The following is a 27,428-nucleotide window of genomic DNA, read 5'->3' on the forward strand; positions in this document are numbered from 1 at the left end:
ACCACCCTAGAGCAGTGCTTCGGGTCGCTATTCTGCTGAAAGATCCAGGCTAATGGTAAATTATTGGCATAATCCCTATTAAAATGTTCTGTTAAAATGTCTTTGTCCATGCGCCAGTGATTTTACACTCAATTTGCACAAGTGGACCGTACCCCCATACCATGGCTGATAATCCACCATGTTTCACAGATTTTGTTTGTGTATCGTGGGTTTAATTCTTGTTATTCTTGTCGCCTGATATAGGGTCTACCATCATTCCCGAACTCTTTAAACATGAATTCATCGCTCCATGCCACTAGATCTAATAATTTGGAGTTCTTTTACTGGTACATCCTTGCAAACGATATCCTTCGCTCGTTGTTCTTCTTCAATACGTTTGGTCTGGGTAGAGCAATTCACCTATTTGGGAAATGTTCACACATTTTATGGCGGATAATGTGTTTTAACACACTTACACAATATCTATGCTCCATTTGAGCTCTAATTTCATCTGAAATCATGAAAGAATCCACCTTGCTCATTCATGGTAATTACCTATCGTCGCAAGGTATTATGTTATTCGGTTTTTACGAAGCACATTTTCAAAATTTTAAGTTTCCTAAAATATGGTAAAGGATACTGGACCCTTCCTCTAAAAAAGTCAAATATTCCCTTACTTTCACAATGTTTTTGAATTTTTGGAAGCTCTCATGTGATTTTTCCTTTACAAGGAGAAGAGCTCTTATTTTTACCCATTGTTAAATAAAGAGTTTACAACATGTTTTTACATTAAATAAGGCAATAGCCTTTTCACTTCTAAATAATTTTTTTTTCGCTCAGATCATGATTTCCACGCTTTCGTTACAGTGGCCTAATTATGTGAGCACAAGTGTACTTTACACTTCGAAACACTCGCTCCAAAGCTAATTTATTTATTTTTTGTATCCATAAGCAGATCGAGAACATGGACCTCGAACTCACACTGCTATTCACATGGAACCTTAGATTTTCAAAAAAAAATCACATTTTGTTTTACATATTTTTCAACAAATTTTTGTTTTATTTTTGTTGAGTATTAGAAGCTCAGCTCATAACAAGATAAAAACGATTTTTTCGAATCACTAGGATATAATACTATATATATACATATTTCACATTGTGTTCTTTTTTTGATCTGGAAGTTGTTTCGTAAAGGCTTTAAGCTGCTGTTGCCACTTCCTCAGCAGGAATTACAGGTGCTGCCTCATCATTAGCAGCGGCCTTCGCTGTGGTCGAGCGCTCATCATCGTTACCACGCAAGCATGTCGACTCGCAAGCCTCTTTGCTCTCGAAATTGTTCCGATTACCACCGCAACCGCCATAAACGAACTCCTCACAACGACGACTGTCTGCATTGTAGGCATAACGACGGAATAGGCCAAAGCAACGTCCAACTTCTCTGGGTTGGTAGCATTCTGCGAAAAAGAAAATAAATAACGATAAATGGATTTTAAATTTATGAAATCACTTACGAATCAAATACTAACTACAAACCTGAATAGAAATCGTTGGCCACCTCGGCGGCGACTGTGGTCGTTGCATCCTCGTCATTTGCTGGGAGCTGCGTTGTCGTAGGATCCACGGCCGCGGCCTGCAGTGAGGCAATGAAGCAGGCGGCAAAGCACAGAGTTAGCGCGAATTTCATCCTGTACGAATTTGTTGTTGTTTGTGGATAAAGTAGATTTTATTTTATATGTTGACGCTTGAGATTCTAATGGCGCAATGATGCCACCGAACGCCTTCAACGCGTTTTAAGTAGTGCCATGCTGAGTCGCCGCCGCCTCAACACTTCCGATTTGCTTGCGTACCCTTTCTCTGCTCAATATTGTTGTTATTTTTGTATTTTTATTTTTAAATATAATTTTTTTCCTCGTCCACCACACAAGCAATTATGCTCATAACCACGTTCGCGGCGCAGCCAGCAGCTGGTTGGTGGCTGGTGACGCAGAGCGGCGCAATGTGCCGTCTGTCAGCGGTGAGTCGCGCAAGCTCATTAGTAGTTATGGCGGGTATTCGCGAGGTGGCGCACGGTTTGCATAAGCGATTGGCGAGCAGGTGTGAGCGGCGCAGCGGCGTTCTGCTGTGGCTTAGCAAGCGTCCAACACCGGCTGGTACACCAGGCTCAGACGCGGCAAAACAGCAGCTAGGAAGCTCCAGTTCATTCAGCTCGGTAGCTATAACGCTAGCAACAACCGGCTTAATGACAGCTTTAGCAGCAGTTTCACAGTCAGACACGGCAACGGCAACGAAACTTATCAATGTCAACGACTGTCGGTGATTGGCTTTCAACGATTGGCAATGTTATTGCGATAGTTAATGTGCGGGTGTTTTCGAATCTGTTGACGTTCTAGTACGACATGTTGTTTTTGTATGCTGCGATTGTAGCCTTCCTGTAGCACTTTGATCGTAGTTATTCTCTTCTAAAATGTACAATAATAAATTGCAAATGTGTTCGCATAAATAATATGCTAATTCGATCAATAAAATGCTAACGTCTGATTTATGAACTATTTTTGCGCACTAAATGAGTCAGCGCACGAGTATACTCGTACAAATACAAATATTGACTTAAATGCGGTTAGTGGGATTTTTCTTCTCAATCGGCTAATTATAATTCTGTGTGTAAACTCATCTCTTATAGCACATAAAGCCGCAACCGCAATTTTAAATTCAGTTCAATTAAATCATATCAAACAGTCAAGTACTTGGAAAAGTAAATGCGAAATATAAATAAACGAATCGTTTATTATTTCTCATCGAAATGATGATGCGAAAATTTAATTGTCAGTCAACAATACTTGAAAAATAACTCCCTCAACATATTGCGCAAGAGTGTAATAATAATATTTTCAACTAACTGTTGTTTTGTAAGACCTAAAAATAATCTAGACCGATTAAGTTTATTAAAATAAACGAAATGACGGCATAAATTGATGTCATGATTTATATCAAATTGTCTTTCTGTAAAAGCGAGAATTCACGCAGAAATTGTGATATAATTTAACATGGCACTAAGTGCAGTCTCGTAAATGAAATAAAAATGGTTTGATTTAAAACCATAGTAATTATTTGTATATATAGAGTAGCAACAAAATATGCTGAGGAAGTCTTGTGAGGATTTTAACGTTTTCTTATGATGGGTGGGTGGCTTTCTGGGTAACCATTATTAAAATTAAAATATAAGATATTTTTGCTTCATTCCACTTTGTGAAAATTAGGGAAATCTGCTAATAACTATATATATTTGGCGCAGGAACCGCTTTAAGCGATTATAGCCTGCTAATAACTACACTAAGATAAAACAACTGATGGTGCTATAGTTTTCTAAAGCACGGTATCGGAAACATGTTTCGAAGTATGATTTATGATATATTGATCTCAAAGATCATAAAATCATAAGATTTAGTTTTTAAATTTTTACTATGGGCGGACATCACATTTAACAAGTCACTCGACATTTTATTCAGATTTATTCAGTTCCATTAAGAAATAATCGAAATACTTCCCTTGACCCTCATCCACATATTATACAGACATATACCGACAGATATACGAAATTTATTCATCAAATGAAGTGATTTGGTTTCAAAATCAGATGAAATCGGTTAATTTCTTTCACTGGATCCTTATAACCTTGACCAACATGCGAAAATTAATAATTAATAATTCTTCTAGTCCATAGCTTTATCCAGCACTAATTTGATGGATATACTGATTTCAGTTAGTTCCTTATATATTTCTCATACATATCTTTTATAAGTACACTTTTGATTACATTTCGAAATATCTCTTCAATCTCTCACAAACTGTGAATATCCATACTACTATTATAAAGAGGAAATATTTGTATGTATGTTTGTAATGAATAAACTCAAATACTACTGCGCCGATTTCAAAAATTCTTTCGCCATTGGAAAGCTACAGTCACCCCGAGTAACATAGGCTATATTTATTGATAGAATCTCAACTTTCTGGAAATAGTTCCCAGGTGAGGGTATTAAAAAGACTCCGCGATGGAGAATATTAATCTGAAACTGAAATTCGTCTTGCAAGACATTCTCTTCACATCGCTGTCGCAATGTAAATCGATTAAAGTTGTAGTATGGTAGATCTTAGTACTCATCTTTAGAAGAAACATAACTTTTACTGTTTCAAACACTAACCCTCCAGCCTATCTCCTTGTTCTTGGTGTTTCAAGAGCTGTTCTATGAATTCCGTTGTACAATTTTAGTAAATTTTCCGATATTTCTTTACATTTATTTATATTATAAATAGCTTCACTAATTTAATTTAAAAAATAATTTTTACAATTCTCCACAAATTTTTGGTGCACAAAATCTCAAAATAATATTCAAAACTGTACATGATCAAGATCGACTATTTGCTGTAATTTAATCACGTAGACCTTCATATAAGGTTGATGATATAACAGATCTTCTCTATTATGAATCCCAATCACCTACTAGTATGCCTATGCTGCTGTGGGTGTTTTCTTTGCCTTTGTATTTGTATTTGTTGTAATCGCTGCCGGCTTGGGATTTTTGGGCACCGCTGTGGGTACAGCAGCGGGTACTGCGGCTGGTGCTGCTGCTGGTACCACCGCTGGCACTTTAGCATTGCCGGCTGGTGCATTGTTCGTTGCTGTTTTCGGCTGCAAACAAGCATCTTCGCATGTCTTCAAAAAGCCAAATTTATTGTCATTACCACGGCAGCCGCCGAACTTGAATTTTTCACAAGTATTCGTCTGTGAATTGTAGTAGTAACGTTCGAGATTCATGCGACATGGACCGGGTTCCTTCGGCTGCAGACATTTCGGATCTTGAAAGTAGAAAATATTTCGTTTCATTCACTTCTTTTCATCGTTTTATTCAACTCTACTCACCTTGCACCCGCGCTTGTGCGCCACCACCACCACCCGCTAGTCCACTGACTGCTGCCTGTTTTTGTGCCTTTGTTTGTTTTTGTTGCGGCGCACTTGAAACGACACTAATCGCCACGATCAGCAGTAAGACACGTAAACACCGCTGAAAATGTACCGCCATTCTGTTGTAGTGTCAATATTGAAATGAGCTCAGCATTTCATTGAAATCGTTTAGTCGCTCAGCCGTTGAGCTGTAGAAATTATCATCATGGCATATGTGGCATGCAGGCGTTAATTAAGCAAAAATCTAAAACATAAATGCTAAAAATTTGTCATATTTATTTATTTTTGTTGTGTTCACGCTCATGGTCTCTCACCGCGGCGTATTAAATTCACATATACAGTGGGGAGCAAAATTTTTGCATGACAAGCGGAAGGAAGCTTTGTTTAGTTGTTTACTCAGTAGCTGTCTCTTAGTCTGAGAACTACACTTTTTAGTATTCATCTCTTGAAAATATCACTATTTTGGACAACTAGGTTATCTTGGTTCTTGGTTCTATTAGACTCCGCATTGTGTTGCTACGTCAAGTTAATACTAATACTCGTGGCTGATAAAGCATATTTTTTGATTTGAACACATCCCCAATTAGTTTTCAGGAATGCTGCAGAGTTCACTGTCCTTGGTTGGATAAAAATCCCGACAATCTACAAGATCGACTATTCTGGAAAATATCGTGTAGAATTTGGCCATAATTCGCTCTGATAAGGGCACACACAGTAGCGATGGCTATATCCCTAAATGTCTATTCAAACACCAAATGTCATAAAATTTACCAACAAAAAAGTCAAAATATTGGTTATTTCATTCTTCGATACTGTGATTTATTTTAAATAAAGTATATTATCCTTCTAAAGAACGCTTCGAATATCGAAGAACACGATGAAGTTCTCCGAAGTTTGATGTGATATGTATCAAATAGATTTGAGGCCTGATTTCTCTCATTTTCGTTACTAAATTCTCTCTATTTCATTCCTGAGGTTGTGATATAACTGCACGTATCTAAAGTTAGACACATGTATGAAATATTGGTCCTAACCATTGAATCCGCAGCGAATACCATTTCGATACGATAACGATTTTCGATCGTAAAACTGTTTTATCGACCTTCATCGACAAATGCGACAAAGTGTCTCTGCTTTTTGCTTTGTTCAACAAAATTAAAACTGACTTTTAACTATAGTGGAATTTATTCCGAAAAATATTTAATTAGCCTTAGGCTCTTCGAGAAAATTCTTTCGCTATTTCGAGGGGGCAACTTTACATCGCTTTTAAACATCTTTAATTCACTTTTTTTTGTCTTTTTTTGGCGCTCGTCTCTAAAATACCAATTTAAAATATAATTTAGTCCATCATCAGTAATTGTTTACATAAAAACTTCCAAATGGTGTATTTCTTCAAAATTTCCGCAACTAACTCATCAACGGATAGATTTCGACCAAAATTTTCGAATTTGCGAATTCAATGACTTCATAATTAGTGACATCTATTTGCCGCGGAATGTATTTTTTCGAGTGAGTGAGTTCAATGTGATCGTGAGTTTTATTTTCGATACGGATTCAATGATTCCGACGTAAAATTTTTCGATCGAATCGAACCATTTTTCGATCGAAACGGATTCAATGTGTAGGCCCATTTTGTGCATTGGAGACACTTATTCTCACTCTGACCCCGACTAGAGATAAGTTATGTTAGAAACTAACCTCTACTAAATGCCATACTAATATTTTCCTCTTCACTGTATTTATTAGATTTATTTTTTTCACGCAATTCAAGCATTCTCTCAAGTTGAGGCATTTGAAAAAAAAACAACACCAACAACATAAACAATAACATGACCGCAGATAATCGCTGCTAACAATGTGTTTTATTAAACAAACTAATAGAAATATGAAAATACATACATCATACGTACATACATATATACATACAAATGGCCAGACTAGTATTATTATTATGCAGAAAAAGACCGACAGTTGTACAAAAGCAAATAGACATTTTTTTTTGTTTTTATTCACTTGTTGTTATTCGTCTATTTGCCTACCACATTTCTGGGTATGTTTTTTGTTACTTTATTTTTTTTCTGGATTGTTTTTATATTTTTGTTTTTGCTTTTTTCAGGTGATATTTTTCGTCAAAAATATTTACAATTGAGTAATTGATTTAATGCTAAGCCTTTATATGCTCGCTAAGCGCGTTAAGGTCGCTAAGTGGCAATTACTATGAACTCAAAATTAAATTATGAATTAGTCAAAACAAACAACTACAGAACAAAAAAATAAAAAAAAATCATAATAACTAAATTGAATAATTTGGATTGATTTAAGTGAGTGGCGTTATTAACTTGATTTATGGGCACGTGCTTGCAGGATATTTTTTTAAATTATTTTTTATCAAAATTGAATTCATTGAATTTAAATTAATACGCATAAATTCGAGGTTATGTTTCACGTGAATAAATAAAATTATACCAGTTAGGATTTAACGGGTAGAACTATAACACCCTCCAATTCTGTAAAATCGCAAGCTATTCTTATATTCTCGAGACTATACAAAGCTGAAGAGAACTCATTGAATACAGGTCCTCCTATTCATTGTATTCCCTTCCCAGCTAAGGGGAAGATACCTTCTTTGTACGCATAAAAGAGTCAATGTTTGTGGCGGGCATAAAGTAAAGTTCTTCTCTGATAAACCCTTTTTAGTTTGCTTCAAACCTAGCGATTTCAACTATCCATCGCCGAGATAACTGGGGATCCAAAAAGCAGCCGAGTTAGTTAGCTTAAGCAACACCGAGAGTAGAATTCTGTGCTTTTGAATCAGCTAAAAACATTCTCAAAGTAGTTATAGTACTTCCCCGACTATAAATCCCAGTTTGTTATAGATCAAACTACCGTGGAACTGGGCTTTGACCTCAATCATAAGAAATGCATATCTTAGTTCTCATATCCTGAGTGTACATAGGATTCTTGTCTTTTCAATCAGTAATCCTCAAACCTGTCTCTACCCACTTTAAGAGCGAGGTTTATTTTTCCATTATTAGTGAATCGCTGAAGCGCATGTCAATGAAATACTTATGAGTTGAGCTAATTGTTTATAACACTCATTAAGTACATAGATTTTAAACATGAGCACACATGTGCCAGCACAGAATCTGTTCAATTAATTGCCTATCTGAAATAATTAAAATATTATTATTCAAATAATTCAAGTACACGTTATTTTCTAACAACAACAACAACAAGCATAGAACTGACAAAATGCGACTAGTTTATTTACTAAATGAAAAATGAGCTAAACTGTGTAATGTTAATTCAACTATGATTACATTTAGTAAGGTGGAGAATGCACTGAATGCAACCCTGCAAGAAAATGCAATCATAACTTGTATTTTAATATTCAAACCAGTGCAGTGGATGTGTGGTTGCAAGAGGTTAGAAAAATAGCCGTGACTGTGCGCTCTCTATTGCTGAATTTTATAATAAGATTCTCTACCAACCTTAGTGATACCGGTTCTTAAATTTACCCACGCACTTGGTTATATTAGAATTTTCCTGCTGGGTTATAATAATTCATACTGATATATATTTTCTGTGGGGTTCGTTATTCCACATAAATATGTATATATATAATGAACACTCACACGATCTCTTTGAGACCTTCATACTTTCATGCTTACATCACATAAGACACACAGTATCTTCGCCGGGAAGCTATTCAGAAGGGTCAGCATATGCACGAAAATGACTTATGAGTTGGACTGAAGTACTGACTGCCCAGTTGGTTTACTCAATAAAGTTGACTGAGTGTGAGATTTCGCAGTGCAGTTGCACTTAAATTAAATCATTTGTAGTTGTTATTATTGTTATATTATCACACAGCTGGATGCAGTGCGGTTCGTTTGAAACTGTAAGCGAGGCGCAGTGCTTTACTGGAAATTTAATTACATGATTTGTACATACATATTATGTAGTCATATATTTATAATATGTAGTTCATAAATATATTACCGCATTGTCCAATACATGTGCTATTAGGAATATGCAATTAATTAGAATACATTTTCTATAAATCAGTAATTAAGTCATTATGCAATGCGTTTAACTGCGTTTGGGAGCCTTCATATGAATGATGTGCGTTCATATGTATGACTGGGCATATATTACGATTTAGATTTTTATACAGACATATTTAAATAAACATATAATTCGTACACAACTTTGTAACTTATTCAAGTAAAATGTCAGTATATTTAGTAAGTTACTGCTTCCATTAAGTTCGGCTCTAAGCATAAATAGCAGTGCTTACATTGAAATATGCAAAGTATTATTAAATGCTTTCAACTCTTGTCAGTATTTATGTATTAATTTCATTAATTCTGATTTCATTTGTTATTTATTATGTTAACAGTTGTTGTAGACACCTGCCTATGAGTAATGGCTCTTACTTGCTACATTAGCACTGCGTTTAGTAACTAAATGCTTACTAAATCAATATTTTTCACACACTAGCTGGTACTGTCTATTGTATGAAATATGTTTTTAGGTATTTATTATTGTTGTATTTGCTTAAAATTCATGGTCATTATGTTTATCTCTTTTCTTATTCAATTCGCAATTGTACACTAAATAGTAATACAGAGCGTATGAGTAATATTCAGAGGACTTTCGATATACATACATAGTTACCGCAATGGAAGCGGTTAGATTTTATATAGTTGAGGGAATTAACTTATAACGCAGCAATGTCTCACTTTTTAATTATACACCTACTTAAACAATCTAAAATCAAAGGCAATAAACTAGTATTTGTTTTAAACTTAGAAAAAGAATTCTCATACCAGAAAATCAAAACTAAATCATGAATATTACGCACAATTTTTATGTAAACAATATCTTACGACTTATTTTGGTTACAACAGTTTTCAACAAAAAATTACGAAAAATACTATAAATTTCGTCAAATTCGTTGAGTCGCAGTGATGTTGGTTGATTGGTTATAATTTAGAATCCAAAATGAAGTGGAGTACATTTTTAGTTATAGTCTCCCAACTATTTTCGAACTCCAATCTAACCTAATGTATTTTCTAATTTTCTAACTAATTTTCGATTGATGTAAGGGAATACTTTTGTGATGTTTCAGTGTGCCTCGGCCCTGTTGCTTCGTAATAACCGTCTATTTCCCATAAAAGTAACTACTTCGTTTTTCATGATGATTTCCTGACAGATGTCGTTTGTTGGATTTTGGTCAAAAATATATCAGTTTTAAAATAACTAAAAACAGAGGCATAATCATTTATGTTTTATAAAAAAAAATCTGATTCCCAACTAAGCTCTCTTTTATATCAATATTTCCATAAAAAAGTGGTATCAGGATTTTCTTATCAATTCCATAGTTTAGTACAAAAATTTTGAAATTTTTCTCCGCAGGTATATTTTGGTTGCGTAGATATGTGTCCTAACAATCCAAGACGAAGTAATATTCTCGAAACGAATATTTAAATCTTCGTTTAATTTTTTGTGAGGCTGGTCGATTTGTCATTTATTTGATATATTTGGATCTTTTGAAATCTTAGTAAGGAATATTAGATTTCTCCTCATTAGGAGACCGTTGCCATCAACTAGCAATTATTATTTTCTTTTATGAGAGTCTTCAAAGGGAGTTGCTTTCGTAAAGGTTTTTAGTATATTTTCAAATAAATCTGATGTTAAGAAAGCAATATAGTATACATTTCGAATCATTCGCTCTAAACTTAATTTAATTTTTTTTGTATCCAAAAACTGATCGAGAACATGGACCTCACACTCACACTGTTTTTTCACATGGAACTTTAGATTTAAAAAATAATTAATTTTTTTTTTCATATTTATTAACTATTTTTTTTTTATATTTGCTAAGTAACAGAAACTCAGCTTATAACAAGATAAAACCGATTTTTTCAAATCACTAGTATGTAATACTATATATAATATAATATTTTGTACAGCTGCTGTGCGCAGTGACCTTATGCTGTTGTTGCCTCTTACGCAATTGGAATTACAGGTACTTCATCATGATTACGGAAGCATGTTGCTTCGCAAGCTGCTTTGCTCTCGAAATTGTTTTTATTACCACCACAACCGCCGAACTCCTCGCAACGATGAGTGTTTGCATTGAAGGTATAACGGCCAGTCCCAGAGCAATGACCGCCAACACGAACATGGAAGCAAATAAATATAAAAAATACGATAATAGCCTATTACAATATGTGATATCATTTACGAATAAAATATTAACTACAAACCTGTAAAGTAATCGTTGGCCACCTCGATGGTATCCTTATCGCTCAAGGCTTGCAGTGAGGCAATGAAGCAGGTGGCAAAGTACAGTGTTTGCGCGAATTTCATCCTCGTTATTGCCGCTTGGCGGTTGACGCTTGAGATTCTAATGGCGCAATTATGCCCAGCAAGGGCCTTCCAAGCTTTTAAGTAGTGCCACCCTGAGTCGCCGCCATCGCACCTTTTCTCCTCAAATCAGTACTTCATATTGTTATTATTTTGATCTTTTCATTTTTATATTCTCGCAGCATGTGTCACGTAGGCTACAATAGATTTGTTCGGTTGTTTTTAACATCTAAAACTAAATGAGTTAGATATAGAGATATAGAGTTATACATACCAAAGTGATCAGGGCGACGAGACTCCAATTCTGCATGCCTTTGCATAAAATACTTAAGAGATGAGCTAATTGTTTATTACACCCATTAAATAGATTTGGTTTAAATGCAAATAAGGGTTATGTAAAATTATTATTGATATTCTGTTTAAATAAATCTATAGCCCTTGGTGTAAACACGGGGACATGTGCCAGCACAGAATCTCTTTAATTAGTTGCCTAATATATAAAAGTTTATATTGATACAAACAAAATAATATATATATTCTGTGAGGCTCGATATTCCATATATACATTAGGGTGGCCCTTAGTTATATGGAGGATAAAAAAAATTTCTGGATTCTCGATCGCACCCCCTAGAAATATGCGAATAGCCCAAAAACTAGTATATACAAAGTTTTGGGTCAATCAAAAAAGGTTTAGAGGTTGCCCAAGGAGCTTGAAATCCTGAAAAAAATAAGAATTTTTGCCATAAGGGCCACCCTAATATACATATTAAATACTCACACGATCTCTTTGAGACCTATGTACATGTACAAACAGTATCTTCGTCAGGAAGCTATTCAGAAAGGTCAGTATACGCACGAATATGACTGATGAGTTGTACTGAAGTACTGACTGCCCAGTTGGTTTACTCAATACCAAGAAGACTGAGTGTGAGATTTCGCAGTGCGGTTGCACTTAAATTATATCATTTGTAGTTGTTATTATTGTTATATTATTACACAGCTGGAAGCAGTGCGGTTCGTTTGAAACTGTAAGCGAGGCGCAGTGCTTTACTGGAAATTTAATTACATGAATTACACATACATATGTAGTCATATATTTATAATATGTAGTTCATAAATTTTTTTTTTTTCATTGGGGGGTGTTTTTATGTGGTGGGTCCCAAACCCTACGCACAACCGCATAGGCGGGTTTCGCCTTCTCACTTTAGCTCGCCTCCAAACCGATGTCTGTTGGCTACCCAGAGGATACTTGGTCTAAGACCGGAAGTCGTGAGCTGCTTGAGCCACATGTAAAAGAATCGTTCCTGGCCACTCCCAAGTGAATGACAGTCAGAAACTGTCCTCACTTACGTGAACTTCTACATATGACTCCATCCTCCACAAACAGTCAAACAAACAGTCAGCGCATTCCCGTCTTGGCTCCCACGTCACTGTTGACAGTCATAACTTTGAAGTTGTAGATAATTTCGTCTACCTGGGAACCAGCATTAACAGCAATAACAATGTCAGCCTGGAAATCCAACGCAGAATCACTCTTGCCAACAGGTGCTACTATGGACTAAGTAGGCAATTGAAAAGTAAAGTCCTCTCTCGACGAACAAAAACCAAACTCTACAAGTCTCTCATCATTCCCGTCCTACTTTACGGTGCAGAAGCGTGGACGATGTCAAAATCAGATGAGACGGCACTAGGATTTTTCGAGAGAAAGGTTTTGCGGAAGATTTATGGTCCCTTAAGAATTGGTAACGGCGAATATCGCAGACGATGGAACGATGAGCTGTTTGTGTTATTTGACGACATAGACATAGTCCAACGAATAAAAAAACAGCGGCTACGCTGGCTAGGTCATGTTGTTCGAATGGATGAAAGTGCTCCAGCTCTGAAAGTATTCGATGCAGTACCCGCTGGTGGTAGCCGAGGAAGAGGGAGACCTCCACTCCGATGGAAGGACCAGGTGGAGAGGGACCTGGCTTCGCTTGGAATAACCAATTGGCGTCAAACTGCCAGAAGGCGGGATACGTGGCGCGCTGTTTTGGACTCGGCTATAACCGCGTAAGCAGTGTCTACGACAGTCAAAAAGAAGAAGTTCATAAATATATTACCGCATTGTCCAATACATATGTTATTAAGAATATGCAATTAATTAGAATAAATTTTCTATAAATCAGTAATTAAGTCATTATGCAAAGCGTCAAACTGCGTTTGGGAGCCTTCATATGAATGATATGCATTCATATGTATTGTATGTATGTTATTGGCGTTCAACCGTTTAACTGGTTATAGCCGAATCGATGAGAGCGCGCCACTCTTCTCTTTCCTTCGCAGTTCGCCGCCAGTTGGAGATTCCAAGTGTAACCAGGTCGCTCTCCACCTGGTCCCTCCAACGGAGTGGAGCCGAGGAAGAGGGAGACCTCCACTCCGATGGAAGGACCAGGTGGAGAGGGACCTGGCTTCGCTTGGAATAACCAATTGGCGTCAAACTGCCAGAAGGCGGGATACGTGGCGCGCTGTTTTGGACTCGGCTATAACCGCGTAAGCAGTGTCTACGACAGTCAAAAAGAAGAAGTTCATAAATATATTACCGCATTGTCCAATACATATGTTATTAAGAATATGCAATTAATTAGAATAAATTTTCTATAAATCAGTAATTAAGTCATTATGCAAAGCGTCAAACTGCGTTTGGGAGCCTTCATATGAATGATATGCATTCATATGTATTGTATGTATGTTATTGGCGTTCAACCGTTTAACTGGTTATAGCCGAATCGATGAGAGCGCGCCACTCTTCTCTTTCCTTCGCAGTTCGCCGCCAGTTGGAGATTCCAAGTGTAACCAGGTCGCTCTCCACCTGGTCCCTCCAACGGAGTGGAGGCCTTCCCCTTCCTCGGCTTCCTCCGGCGGGTACTGCATCGAACACTTTCAGGGCTGGAGTGTTTTCGTCCATTCGGACAACGTGACCTAGCTAGCGTAGCCGCTGTCTTTTTATTCGCTGAACTATGTCAATGTCGTCGTATAACTCGTACAGCTCATCGTTCCATCGTCTGCGGTATTCGCCGTTGCCAATGTTCTGAGGACCATAAATCTTGCGCAAAATTTTCCTCTCGTAAACTCCTAGTGCCGTCTCATCTGATTTTGACATCGTCCAAGCACCATAAAGCAGGACGGGAATGATAAGCGACTTGATTTGGTTTTTGTTCGTCGAGAGAGGACTTTACTGTTCAATTGCCTACTCAGTCCAAAGTAGCACCTGTTGGCAAGAGTGATTCTGCGCTGGATTTGTTGGCTGACATTGTTGGTGTTGTTGATACTGGTTCCCAGGTAGACGAAATTATCTACGACTTCGAAGTTATGACTGTCAACAGTGACGTGGGAGCCAAGACGCGAATGCGCTGACTGTTTGCTTGATGACAGGAGATATTTCGTCTTGTCCTCATTCACCTCCAGACCCAGAAATATGCAAATTATCATTAAATACTTTCAGCTGTTTTCCATATGATTTCATTAATTTGGTGTTATAATTTATTATATAATTTTAACAGTTGGTGAAAACACCTATGAGTAATGGTATGCTCTTATTTGCTTCACTAGCACAGTGTTAGTAAATGTTTGTCAAATCAATATTTTCACACTGGCGGTTAGTTATTATTGTTGAAAATTTATTTTTGTGTTTTTATGCGAATATTTTCATACGAGAAAATCAATGATAGTTCATGAAAATCTTCATTAAATTTTAATATAAGCAAAATCAAAAGAGATATATATTAGTTAAAACAGTATTTAAAAAAATATTCTATAACTTACTTCTGTTCATATATTTTTGAAAAATTCGCAATAAGTTGTCGATTTTTTATATAAAAACTAGCAGACCCGGCCACACGTTGTTGTGGCTAAGGTATACATTAAATTAAGTTGGTCCAATCTTGGCTACGGCGACGATATTGTTTACTCGAGGTCGATTGACGTTACGCAGCATGATGACAATTCACACTACTTTTAATTGCAAAGTACAGGCAATTTTAAATAGTTTGGGATAATTGACTACGTCATCCTGGTTTGTAGCTGTGTCAACTCTCCTGGACCGAAATTCTAAATTGTCGCATTAAGATCATCGATATCTTTGTTTGTACCACCAATATAGGTCATTCAAACAGTCATTTATGGTTATCATATTGAGGTTTCATGTCAGGAAAACTTCTCTTTCAAGTCAATGAAGTGACAGAAATCTGTTGGAAATGCTATTAATCCATCGATGTGTCAACTGCGACCCTACTATTTACAACTGCTTCTACAATCGCAATTTGATATTGTTGCAAAAACACTCATCTGATAGTTGTTAATTGGCGATACTTTATGTGTCGCCACAAATTAAATAACTTTAGGCATGCGATTAGCCCGTCAGTAACAGTTGATCCAGGAATAATTGGAAGAGTCTGGCGTAAATCACCCGCTAACAGAATCCTGGCTCCACCAAACACGTTTATCGACAATCAAGATCTTTTAAAGTCCTGTGCAGTACCTCCAGCGACTTCTTGAATATTTGGAAAATCTTCGTTATAGCGCTATTTTTGGCGATTTTGCCGACTGGTGTTTCGTTCATTTGCAATTTAGGAGTAATTTCAAGGCCGAATGTGCCGTTTGTTTGCCTACTAACAGGTGCCTATTCCCGTTAACCTTGGAAATCTTGGAACCTTGGTGAAAATGAGTGAAATTGGTTCTGGAATTACATCAGCTATATATAATGACTTTCTATTGGACTTTATGCCGAATATATAAGTCATATTGTGTGTTATCTTAATAAAATTACATCAATAAATTGCGAGAGTGTAAAATGTTCGGTTGGACGTGAACTTAGCCTTTCCTTATTTTTTACAAAGTGTTTTAGGCTATCGACACAACCTTATACAATTGAACAATAACAAAAATATTTTAACAAAGCAACAATGACTACGTTCAAAATATTATTTTTTTGTTTTCTCTTTTTATATTTTTCTTGTCAACTCGAATAAAATTCTCTTATTGATATCTCCCTCGCCAATTTTCCATATTTACTCACTTTCTAATCTTTTCTGGCCTTCCACGAATATTTCAAGACTAAAATTAGCCAGATCGGTTTGAACTTCAACAACCAATAACTTCCCGATTTTAGAAAATTTTTAATTTTCTTCGCGGAAAGTTAAAAAAATATAGGGTGAACCAACCTTAACATTTAGGAGGATGAAAAATAGATGTTGTCCGATTCTCCACCCTAGCCGATATGCACGCTAAGATTCACGAAAATCGGTCGAGCGGTTTCAGTTGTCAATAACGTACACAGTGACATGAGAATTTTATATATTAGATATAAAACAAAGCTACCAACCTCTTTTAAGCACCCTATATATTGGCCAAACCAAACGTCAAATTATCATAAACGCTACATGAATTGACAATTTTATTTTGTTGTGTTGACAAATTTTTTTAAAAACGTTTTAAGTTCATCTAACTCGTTATATTTACTTACAATTTCAATAAAGATGACTTTTTTGGCATTATAAGATTATATTATACAATTTACTATTTTAATAACCATTTTGTAGTATGATATGTATTTAACTTTTCAGTTGCTCTATTAACCATCTTTTTAAGGTTTGAAAACGGAAGAAAGTCGCTAAGCGTATACCTAATATTGGCGATCGTTTTAATTGATTTGTGAATCGGTATATTGTTTTGATGAAGCAGCATGTTTTTCTCTTCCAAATGTTTTTGTTATCGAAGATTTCATACTTCGGTACCAATAATAATACAGTAGAACTTTTCTAACTCGAATCACCATAATCAACAAAAAACCTTGAGTAAGAGAGACTTTAGAATTTTCATTAAAACATACAATTTTTCAAAAAGACGTAAAATGTAGATTCATTTGTTGCTGTTTGCTATTGTTTGGCTCTTGACGTTTGTATCCCATGACTTTGTTACATGATTTATACAATCCCTAAGTGTAATATCATATTTTTTGTTCACCTCCATACAATATAGAGGGACTCTTTTAAAATTCTGCCTCGATAGAAAAATTTTAAATTTTGTATTCTGCCCTGGTCGAAAAGTTCGATTTATGGAAGGAGATTTGTATGAAATTTCAAGAGTTATGGGGAGCTTCGATTTAAGGAAGGAAGTTCGAGTTATGGAGATCTTCGAGTTATAGAAGTTCGAGTTATGGAAGTTCCACTCTATATATATAGAATAGTCGCTGTTGACAATTTTCCTTTTTTCAAGCTGATATTTTGTCTGATTGAGTTGCAGTTATAAAAGATTTTTATAAAAAGCTAACGAAAGCTTGGTGTCGCTCTTAACTTCGATCCGAACCATCGCTTCTGAATATCTACGGTTATCTTCAATTATGCACTTAGAAATCATCGTCCGATAAAAAGAGGCAATTTCAAACGACAACAACCTTTTGCTAATTTATCCATTAGGGCCTGATATCTGGCCCCATTATTTTGCTTCCAAAGAATTATGTGTTCCAAATGAAGTATGTGTGTCCATTCTTTAAACTCCCTAAACCAATGGTATAATTTGTTACATTATAGAAGAAAATACACGATATGAAGGCATAATCCCAGCTAATGCTGGATATGAGGCCTTCTCCCACCCTCGTAAATATGGTCTTGTCACAATAAAATTTAATTTTTGTAGTTCTTTTTGCATTATTCATAACAATTTCGAAATGACGCAGCATTCAAGTCTGTCAATCCAAACGTTAACCCAATTAAAAATCGACGACGAAAGTAGTAAATCCATAGTTCAAACTAACAATGTCAACAAAAAAATCAAAACAAGTAGGGAAGGGCTAAGTTCGGGTGTAACCGAACATTTTATACTCTCGCAATTTATTTATTTAACTTTATTTATATTATATAATACACAATTTGACCCACATATTCGTCATATATATTGTATAAAGTCCATTGAAAGTTGGAAACCATAATATTAGGTTAGAAGCACCGAGGTCCTCGTGTTCGATATATGGGGACTTAAAAACCTGTTGTCCGATTTCGGAATGGGGCTGCCGCACTATAAACATAGTATTTGTGCAAAGTTCTGCGCCGATATATTCACTAGTTCGAAAGTTCTGGTATATAGGAAGTAGACGTAGTTGTGAAGCGATTTGGCCTATTTTCACAACATATCATTGGGATGTAAGGAAACTATTACAAACCAAGTTTCATTGAAATCGGTCGAGTAGTTACTGAGATATGGTTTTTGAACCATAAATGGGCGACGCCACGCCCATTTTCCATTTTGTAAAAAAAACCTGAGTGCAGCTTTCATCTGCCATTTCTTATTGAAATTGAGTGTTTCTGACGTTTTTCGTTAGTGAATTAACCCACTTTTAGTCATTTTCAACCCAACTTTTGTATGGGAGGTGGGCGTGGTTATGATCCGATTTCTTTCATTTTTGGACTGTATTAGAAAGTGGCTAAAAAACCGACTTCAGAAAGTTTGGTTTATATAGCTCTATTGGTTTGCAAGATATATACAAAAAACATATTTGGGTGCCTGGCCACGCCCACCTCCCCAAAAAAATTCCATCCAAATATGTCCCTTCATAGTGCGATCCTTTATACCAAATTTTATTTCTATAGCTTTATTTATGGCTTTGTAATGTCACTTTATGTGTTTTCGGTTTTCGCCATTTTGTGGGCGTGGCAGTGGTCCGATTTTGCCCATCTTCGAAGCAAGCTTCATATGGTGCCAAGAAACACGTGTGCGAAGTTTCATCAAGATATCTTAATTTTTACTCAAGTTACATCTTGCACAGACAGACATCCGGATTTGAAATCCACTCTTCACATAAAAAGTTTCAGTTTTGAAACTTTTACTGTGGACGGTGTCTAAAAAATTAAAATTTTTATCCCACAAGTCAATTGACTTTTTATTTAAACTTATTCAATTCCATTTCTTATTCCTTTTATAAGTACACTTTTTATTACATTTCGAAATATCTCTTAAATCTCTAACAGACTGTGAAAGTATTTAACATTTTCTTGCAATCATTGCAAAATAGGTTTTTAGGTTTTTGTTTTCTTTAATTTGCTCAGAGAGCGCCTTGAATTTGGCTCGGATTAAGAAAAATCGAGCGGGTCCTTATCGAATCAAACTTCACGCCATAATTAGTAACTTAAAAGATCTGGGATGGGGTCAAGCCGAACCTCTTGGTGGTTAATGTAAATCGTGTAATGAATACTAGGTTTGAGGAGACGTTCTCTTTGAAACCAACAGTTGGTAATGCATTAATTAATTTTAGATAAGACAATTCTGCGTTCAATCTTTCACTTAGTCTTTTACCATGCATTCTAAGAGTCTCAAGAGCTGTTCTATTCCGTAGTACAATTTTAGTAAATTTTCCGATATTTCTTTACATTTATTTATATTATAAATAGCTTCACTAATTTAATTTAAACAATAATTTTTACAATTCTCCACAAATTTTTGGGTGCTTTCTTCAGGGACCGTAAATAATGATTATCGTTCCGATTTTTAAGTAAAAAATCAATCACTTAGAATCGCCACACAAACAAAAGGATAACGTCATTGTAATCCTTTTTGGACGATCTATCCATTTCCACTATGATAATTTAAATATAGATTTTTATGATTTTCTTCACAGTTAATGATTAATTTTGAGTAATTTGTAAAAAAAATCATAAATAATCATCATTTTTGAACAAAAAAATAAAAATCGTAAATAATAATTATTTTTGATTTTTATATTTTTTGCTGAAAATAAAACTCGCTTTTGGGTTACATGTTTGTTATTAAGTTTTTTGGTAGTTTCATAGCTGAAGGATCAAATTTAAGATATGATTTTGCCACAGCCTAAATGAGTCAAAAACCATATCTCATGAACTACTGGACCAATTTCTATGAAATTTGGTCCATGATATTTTGATGTCATTCCAATATTTTCATGTCATTCTAAAAGGACACGAAAAAATAGTACCGAAAAACTTAATAACAAACATGTAATCCAAAAGTGAGTTTTATTTCGAGCAAAAAATATAAAAATCAAATATAATGATTATTTATGATTTTTATTTTTTTTTTGCTCAAAAATAATTATTTTTTATGATTTTTATTTTTATTGCTCAAAAATGATGATTATTTATGATTTTTTACAAATTACTCAAAATTAATCATTAACTGTGAAGTAAATCATAAAAATCATTATATAAAAATTATCTTTTGATTGATAATTTGATAATGCTTACGGTCCCTTTGCCTTTCTTTTCTTTTCTTTGCCTTTTTATTTGGCTTGGAATTTTTGTCTGCTGGTGCATTGTTCGTTGCTGTTTTCGGCAGCAAACAAGCATCTTCGCATGTTTTCAAAAGGCGAAATTTATTGTCATTACCATGACAGCCGCCGAAGATGAATTTTTCACAAGTATTCGTCTGGGCATTGTAGTAATAGCTTTCGATATACATGCGACATAGACCGGGTTCCTTCGGCTGCAGACATTTCGGATCTGGAAAACAGAAAATTTTTAATTTTCCAACTTCTTTTCATCGTTTTATTCAACTCTACTCACCTTGCACCGGCGCTTGTGCGCCACCACCACCACCCGCATTGTTCGTTGCTGTTTTCGGCTGCAAACAAGCATCTTCGCATGTTTTCAAAAGGCCAAATTTATTGTCATTACCATGACAGCCGCCGAAGATGAATTTTTCACAAGTATTCGTCTGGGCATTGTAGTAATAGCTTTCGATATTCATGCGACATGGACCGGGTTCCATCGGCTGCAGACATTTCGGATCTGGAAAACAGAAAATTTTTAATTTTCCAACTTCTTTTCATCGTTTTATTCAACTCTACTCACCTTGCACCCGCGCTTGTGCGCCACCACCACCACCCGCTGGTCTACTGACTGCTGCCTGTTTTTGTGCCTTTGTTTGTTTTTGTTTCCGCGCACTTGAAACGACACTTATCGCCACGATCAGCAGTAAGACACGTAAACACCGCTGAAAATGTACCGCCATTCTGTTATAGTGTCGCTCAGCCGTTGAGCTGTAGAAATTATCATCATGGCATATGTGGCATGCAGGCGTTATTTAAGCAAAAATTTAAAACATAAATGCTCAAAATTTGTCATATTTATTTATTTTTGTTGTGCTCACGCTGATGGTCTCTCACCGCGGCGTATTAAATGCACATATACAGTAGCGAGCAAAATTTTTTCATGACAAGCGGAAGGATGGTAGGTTTAGTTGTTTACTAATTAGTGCGCTTCGAGTAGTAGTTTTTATTTAAATCCGAGGAGAAAAAATTTAAAATAGTTTTCAAGTTAAAATTTCCAGACTAATTGGACAAATAGATTATGTAATTTGATTCCAAATCCCTATTGAGGAGCCACTTCAATTGATAGAGCTTTAACTGATAAGCCATTTATCTGACCAGTTGAAATCCAACAATAGAAAATAGTTTCCAAATAAATTTTATAAAAGCTACAGAGTTGACATTCTTTGGTCAATCTGGGTACATTCCGGTTACGAAAACCAAAATTTCGTGAAAACAGACATCAGACTTAATCCATATATTTGACGAGATCGGCTATACTGCAGAAATATGATGCAGAATCTTACCAGAAAAATAGTCTGATAAGGCGTATTCGCGCTAGCAATATCCCTGAAAGGCTGTGCAAAGAATCTAGTAAAATTTATGTAGTAAAAAGCAAAAATATCGTTTATTTCATTCTCAGACTCTGTGATTTATTTCGAATAAAGTATCTTATCCTTCTAAAGAACTTCTTTACTTTTTAGTTTTCTACGATATTGAACACGATGAAGCACTCCGAAGTTTGATATGTATCAAATAGATTTGTGGCCTGATTTCTCTCAGTTTCCGTACGAAATTTTCTCTATTTCTTTCCTGATGTTGTGATATAACTGCACGTATCTATAGTTCTACACTTTTATCAAATATTTTATGTTTTAGACACATTTAATTCTCATTCTGTCATTGAATTAGAGATAGTTTAGGTTAGAAACTAATCTCAACTAAGTGTTACTAATATTTTCCTCAACACTGTATTTATTAGATTTATTTTTTCACTCAATCCAAATATTCTCTCAAGTTGAGGCATTTGAAAAAAAAACAACACCAACAACATAAACAATAACATGACAGCAGATAATCGGGATTTTTTTTAATTTTTTTATCAAAATTGAATTCATTGAATTGAAATTAGTACGGAAAAATTCGAGGTTATGAGTTGAGCTAATTGTTTATTACACTCAATAAGTAGATTTTATGCAAATGCAAAGTAAGGCTTATGTAAAATTAATACCGTCATTCCATTTAAATTATTCCACAGCCTTTGCTGTAAACATGAGCACACATGTGCCAGCACAGAATCTGTTCAATTAGTTGTCTATCTGAAATAATTAAAATATGATTATTCAACAACACGAAACAAACCTACACAATGCGACTAGTTTATTTACTAAATGAAAAATGAGCCTATGACAGACTAAACTGTGTAATGCTAATTAAACTATGATTACATTTAGTAAGGTGGAGAATGCACTGAGTGCAACCCTGCAAAAAAATGCAATCCTAACTTGTATTTCAATATTCAAACTAGAACAGAGGATGTATGGTTGTAATAGTTAGATCAGTAGCCGTGACCGCTTGCACTATATTCCGGCTTATTATAATACGATTCTCAAGGAAGCTATACAGAAGGGACAGCATACGCAACAACATGACTGATGAGTTGGACTGAAGTACTGACTGCCCAGTTGGTTTACCCAATACCAAGAAGACTGAATGTGAGATTTCACAGTGCAGTTGCACTTAAATTATATCATTTGTGGTTGTTATTATTGTTATATTATCACACAGCTGGATGCAGTGCGGTTCGTTTGAAACTGTAAGCGGGCACATTCCTTCACTGGAAACTTAATTACATGATTTGTCCATACATATGTATATAGTCATATATTCATAATATGTAGTTAATAAATATATTACTGCATTGTCCAATTATTATTATTAACCCAAACGATTACCCTCCACCCGCCCAACCGACGCGTGGGGCGCAGTCCGCATACGAGCGGAATTTGCCGAGTCTAGAAAGGCAAGAGATTTTTAAGCGTCCGGTTCTCATACTGCTCAGCTACAGAAAGAAACATTTCAACAGCTGAGATTTAAAAATTTATAAAAACAAAAAGTTAAAAATTTCTGAATATTATTTATTAAGAGAAGACAAAATAGTTTTTTTGATGCTAAATATTGAGTCAGATGGATCAAATGTGCTGGAATGCGAATTAAAATCATGACATATTCGGCAGAATGGTTCATTTAACTCAAAATTTGTTCTAGAAGATTTTAGAAATAATGGTCTAAACTGCCTGGATGAACGCAATGGGACATTAAACTTAATATCAGACAAAAGGAATGAACTACAAACTAAACCATTCAGAAGTTTTACTAGAAAAATTATACCTAGCATTTCTCTGCGACTAGTGAGTGTGGGAAGATTTATAAGTTTTAAACGACTAGTATACGGGGGAAGATTCAATCTTGAATCCCAATGTAAGTGGCCTAAAGCAAAAAGTAAAAATTGTTTTTGAACGGACTCAAGCTTATCAGAATGGGATTGATAGCTAGGATTCCATACCACAGAACCATACTCCAATATAGGCCTTACCAATGTTGTAAAAAGAATTTTAGTAATATACGGATCACTAAATTCTTTAGACCAACGTTTAACAAAGCTAAGAGCACCTTTAGCTTTTAAGACAATTGAATTTACATGAGAATTAAAATTTAGTTTAGGGTCCATATTAACTCCTAAATCAACAAAGCTAAAAACTTGCTCTAAACTGAAGTTATTTATTACATAGGGGGAAAGATCAACAGTTCTACGGGAAAAGCACATCGTTTTACATTTTTTAAGATTCAGTGGCATATCATTTTTGTGACACCAAGTAACTAAATTATTTAAATCCGATTGCAACTCAGTCCTTTCGTTATGAGAAGTATATGATTTAAAAAGTTTTACATCATCCGCATATAATAAAATTTCTGAAAACTTAATTACTGAAGGTATATCATTGATGAACAACAAGAACAGAATCGGGCCGAGATGACTACCCTGTGGAACCCCTGAAGTGACACTAATTGAATCGGATAAAGTATTATTAAATAAAACTTGTTGTTTTCTGTTAGTAAGATATGAGGATACCCATTCAAGAAGTCTTGGTTGAAAACCAAGAAGATTCAGTTTTTGCAAAAGAATTGAGTGGTTTACTCTATCGAATGCTTTACTAAAGTCTGTATATATAACATCAGTATTCTTATTATCCCTAAAACCCATTGACACATGGTTTACAAATTCAAGCAAGTTAGTTACTGTAGATTTCCCTTTACAAAATCCATGCTGAGAGAATGAAATTAAAGGAGAGATTAAGAAACTTATTTGGTCAGTGACAATAGCTTCAAAAAGTTTGGGTATAGCTGACATTTTAGCTATCCCCCTATAGTTCTCAACAGATGATCTAACTCCACTTTTATGCAAAGGTAATATAAAAGAGTTTTTCCACATTGACGGAAAAATACCTTGTTTAAGAGATAGGTTAAAAAGCTTAGTTAAGGGCAGATAGATATATTTTGCGCAATTTTTAAGAAAGCTTGAGGGAATCATATCAGGGCCATATTTAAACGAATCTTTTAACGTAACTAAATAATTTAAGACATCTGTTTCAGAAATAATTGGTGTATTAATTACAGTACTCGGACATAACACTTGATGATATGGCACATTCATAGGGTAGTTTGAACAATAATTGGATTTGAAGAATTCTGCAAACATATTAGAAATAATATAATTGTCACATGACATTGTTGATTTATATTTCATCGCGGACGGAAAATTTGAAATCCTGCGTTTGGAGTTAACGAAACCATAAAACAATTTCGGATTACGAATAATATTATTTTTTACTTTGATTATGTAGTTTTTATAACATTTTTTGTTAAGTTCCTCAAACTGACGACGCAATTTAGAATATTTTAAATAGTCAACAAGAGCTCCAGTTCTTTTATAAAGTTTAAAAGCACGAGCTTTTTTATTTTTTAATTTACATAGCTCATTCGAATACCACAAATTTGAACTTTTTCTTTTGATAATAAAACATTTCGGAACAAATCTTTCAAAAATATTAAAAATTGTTTCATTAAAATGTGATACATTTAATTCAATATTACCACTATAATCAGGCCAAGTCAATTTAGAAAGTTCACAATTAATCTTTTTGAAGTTAGCTTTCGCAAAGTTGAACCGAGAACAAAGGTCCTGTTTGTTGCATACAAGTAATTCGTCTATGATTTCGATATTAATTTCCAAGGCAGGGTGATAAGAGTCCTCTGGCAAAACTAAAGGATCAGATCGGACCACAGAAACTGTTGAAGTATTATCAACATAGACCAAATCTAAGAATTTACCAAACTTGTTCGGTATTAAGTTAATTTGGTTAAGACCCATCCCAGACATTTCTTCCAAAAACTCATTAAAGCTTAAACGAGTGCAAAAAGGGGTAATGCAATCGTCAACAGATTTCCAAGATACACACGGTAAATTGAAATCGCCTAGAACAATTATGTAATCAGTATTCTTAGCAATTGAAAAAACATTATTTATTAAAGAAACATGCTGCGTATATACAGATAAGTCCGATTGAGGCGGAATATAAGATAAAGTTAGATAAATAGAACATTTATTAATACAAATTCGTATGCACTTAAATTCAATAAAGTCCGCATGAGGAACTTCTACTTCTTCAGATGGAATTGAAGAATGCACAGCAAATAATACACCCCCCCCGACTCTGTTCAGTCGATCGCATCTAAAGATTTGAAATTCACTATTTAATATTTCATTATCAAAGATATGAGGTTTAAGCCAAGTTTCAGTAAAAGCGATGACTTTAAAATTACAATTAGTGCTGTTCAAATACAATTCTTTTAATTTTGTATTTAAACCCCTTACATTTTGATAGTGAATTTGTAATGAATTTTTTATAATTAGTTTTTTGAATCCGCGGCATTTTTTGGAATATGAGCAATTACAGTTTGTTTTTGTTGCTTTTGCTCGAATTCGCGCACGAAAGCACCAGGTGGCCAAAATGATTCATCAAGTAGCAATTGAAAATTAACAGCTGAAACGCCAATCTTGAAAGAAGATATGTTTCTTTCGTATTTAAAGTTAAATTTTCTCACATCAATATCAATATCGTTAATTTTTAATTTCGACGAGATGTAAAACTTTATATCTTCGATTGTGGTATCCGAAGCGAATCTCGAAACGAAAATAGATTTCCGTTGAGGTATTACTACCAAATTTTTTGCCACAAACTCAGAGTTAATAGGAGGCGGATCCTGAATAGTTTTCCGCTTAAGGTTATCGTTAATTATTTTCGGAGGATTAAGCACTTTTGAAGAGGAAGGCTTCTCTCCTTGAGGGCAAGGAGATGAGAGATTAATAAGGTCTAATTTCACCGGTGACATACTTTTCACGGACAAAGTGGCAGGTTCCTCATTAGACGGACGTTTACGTTTTGATGAAGGCTTAGCATTATCATCTTGATCATTTAGGCATTTAAATGATTGAAACAACACTTCATAATGCTTAAATTTTTCTGTAAGGTTTTGAAGTTCTCGACCGATTTCTTTAAAATTATTGCGCGCCAGTTTAAAAACTTTAAATAATTCAATATCTGTCGGTCTACACTTTAAGCACGACCAGCGCAGACCCTTTCCATCGAGAATAGAATCTAAGATTCTACCTGTCAATCCAGCACATTTAAGATGGGCAAGCCCGTCACAAAGCCAACAAGAAACAAAACGATCAGAATCGCCTTTAATAGTACAATTCGGAAAATTGCAAGTCATTATGAAAAAAAAAATTTAAATTGAAGGAAAAAACAGAATAGTAAATAATAATAAAAATTAAAATATGATATAATAGTAAATAGAAAAACAATAATAGTTATACTGAATTAGCCGAGATCACAACCAATATAATAGTGAGCAGTTTGAGAAGCACTGAGCCACTTAAAAATAACACGCAAA

The 27,428-nt window shown here is 35.0% G+C and overlaps 3 protein-coding genes across 4 annotated transcripts in view; 1 reads left to right on the forward strand and 2 right to left on the reverse strand.

Annotated features, from left to right (window-relative positions):
* The window catches only part of LOC105210783 (homeotic protein ocelliless), a 178,009-nt gene that overhangs the window by 121,355 nt on the left and 29,226 nt on the right, over positions 1–27,428 (forward strand). The window lies entirely within an intron of this gene.
* On the reverse strand, positions 1,141–5,114 carry LOC105210890 (actinia tenebrosa protease inhibitors). The gene is made up of 4 exons (XM_054226530.1): positions 4,901–5,114; positions 4,492–4,836; positions 1,513–1,701; positions 1,141–1,433 (listed from the first exon to the last, which is right to left on the reverse strand). The coding sequence occupies exons 1-4, from the start codon at positions 5,058–5,060 to the stop codon at positions 1,177–1,179; spliced, it is 951 nt and encodes a 316-aa protein (XP_054082505.1). The 5' UTR covers positions 5,061–5,114; the 3' UTR covers positions 1,141–1,176.
* On the reverse strand, positions 19,701–21,389 carry LOC128920192 (thrombin inhibitor hemalin-like). Its single transcript, XM_054226870.1, has 3 exons — positions 21,175–21,389; positions 20,887–21,111; positions 19,701–20,823 (listed from the first exon to the last, which is right to left on the reverse strand). The coding sequence occupies exons 1-3, from the start codon at positions 21,332–21,334 to the stop codon at positions 20,525–20,527; spliced, it is 684 nt and encodes a 227-aa protein (XP_054082845.1). The 5' UTR covers positions 21,335–21,389; the 3' UTR covers positions 19,701–20,524.

This window comes from Zeugodacus cucurbitae, chromosome 3 (assembly GCF_028554725.1).
Source record: "Zeugodacus cucurbitae isolate PBARC_wt_2022May chromosome 3, idZeuCucr1.2, whole genome shotgun sequence".
Classification (NCBI taxonomy): domain Eukaryota; kingdom Metazoa; phylum Arthropoda; class Insecta; order Diptera; family Tephritidae; genus Zeugodacus; species Zeugodacus cucurbitae.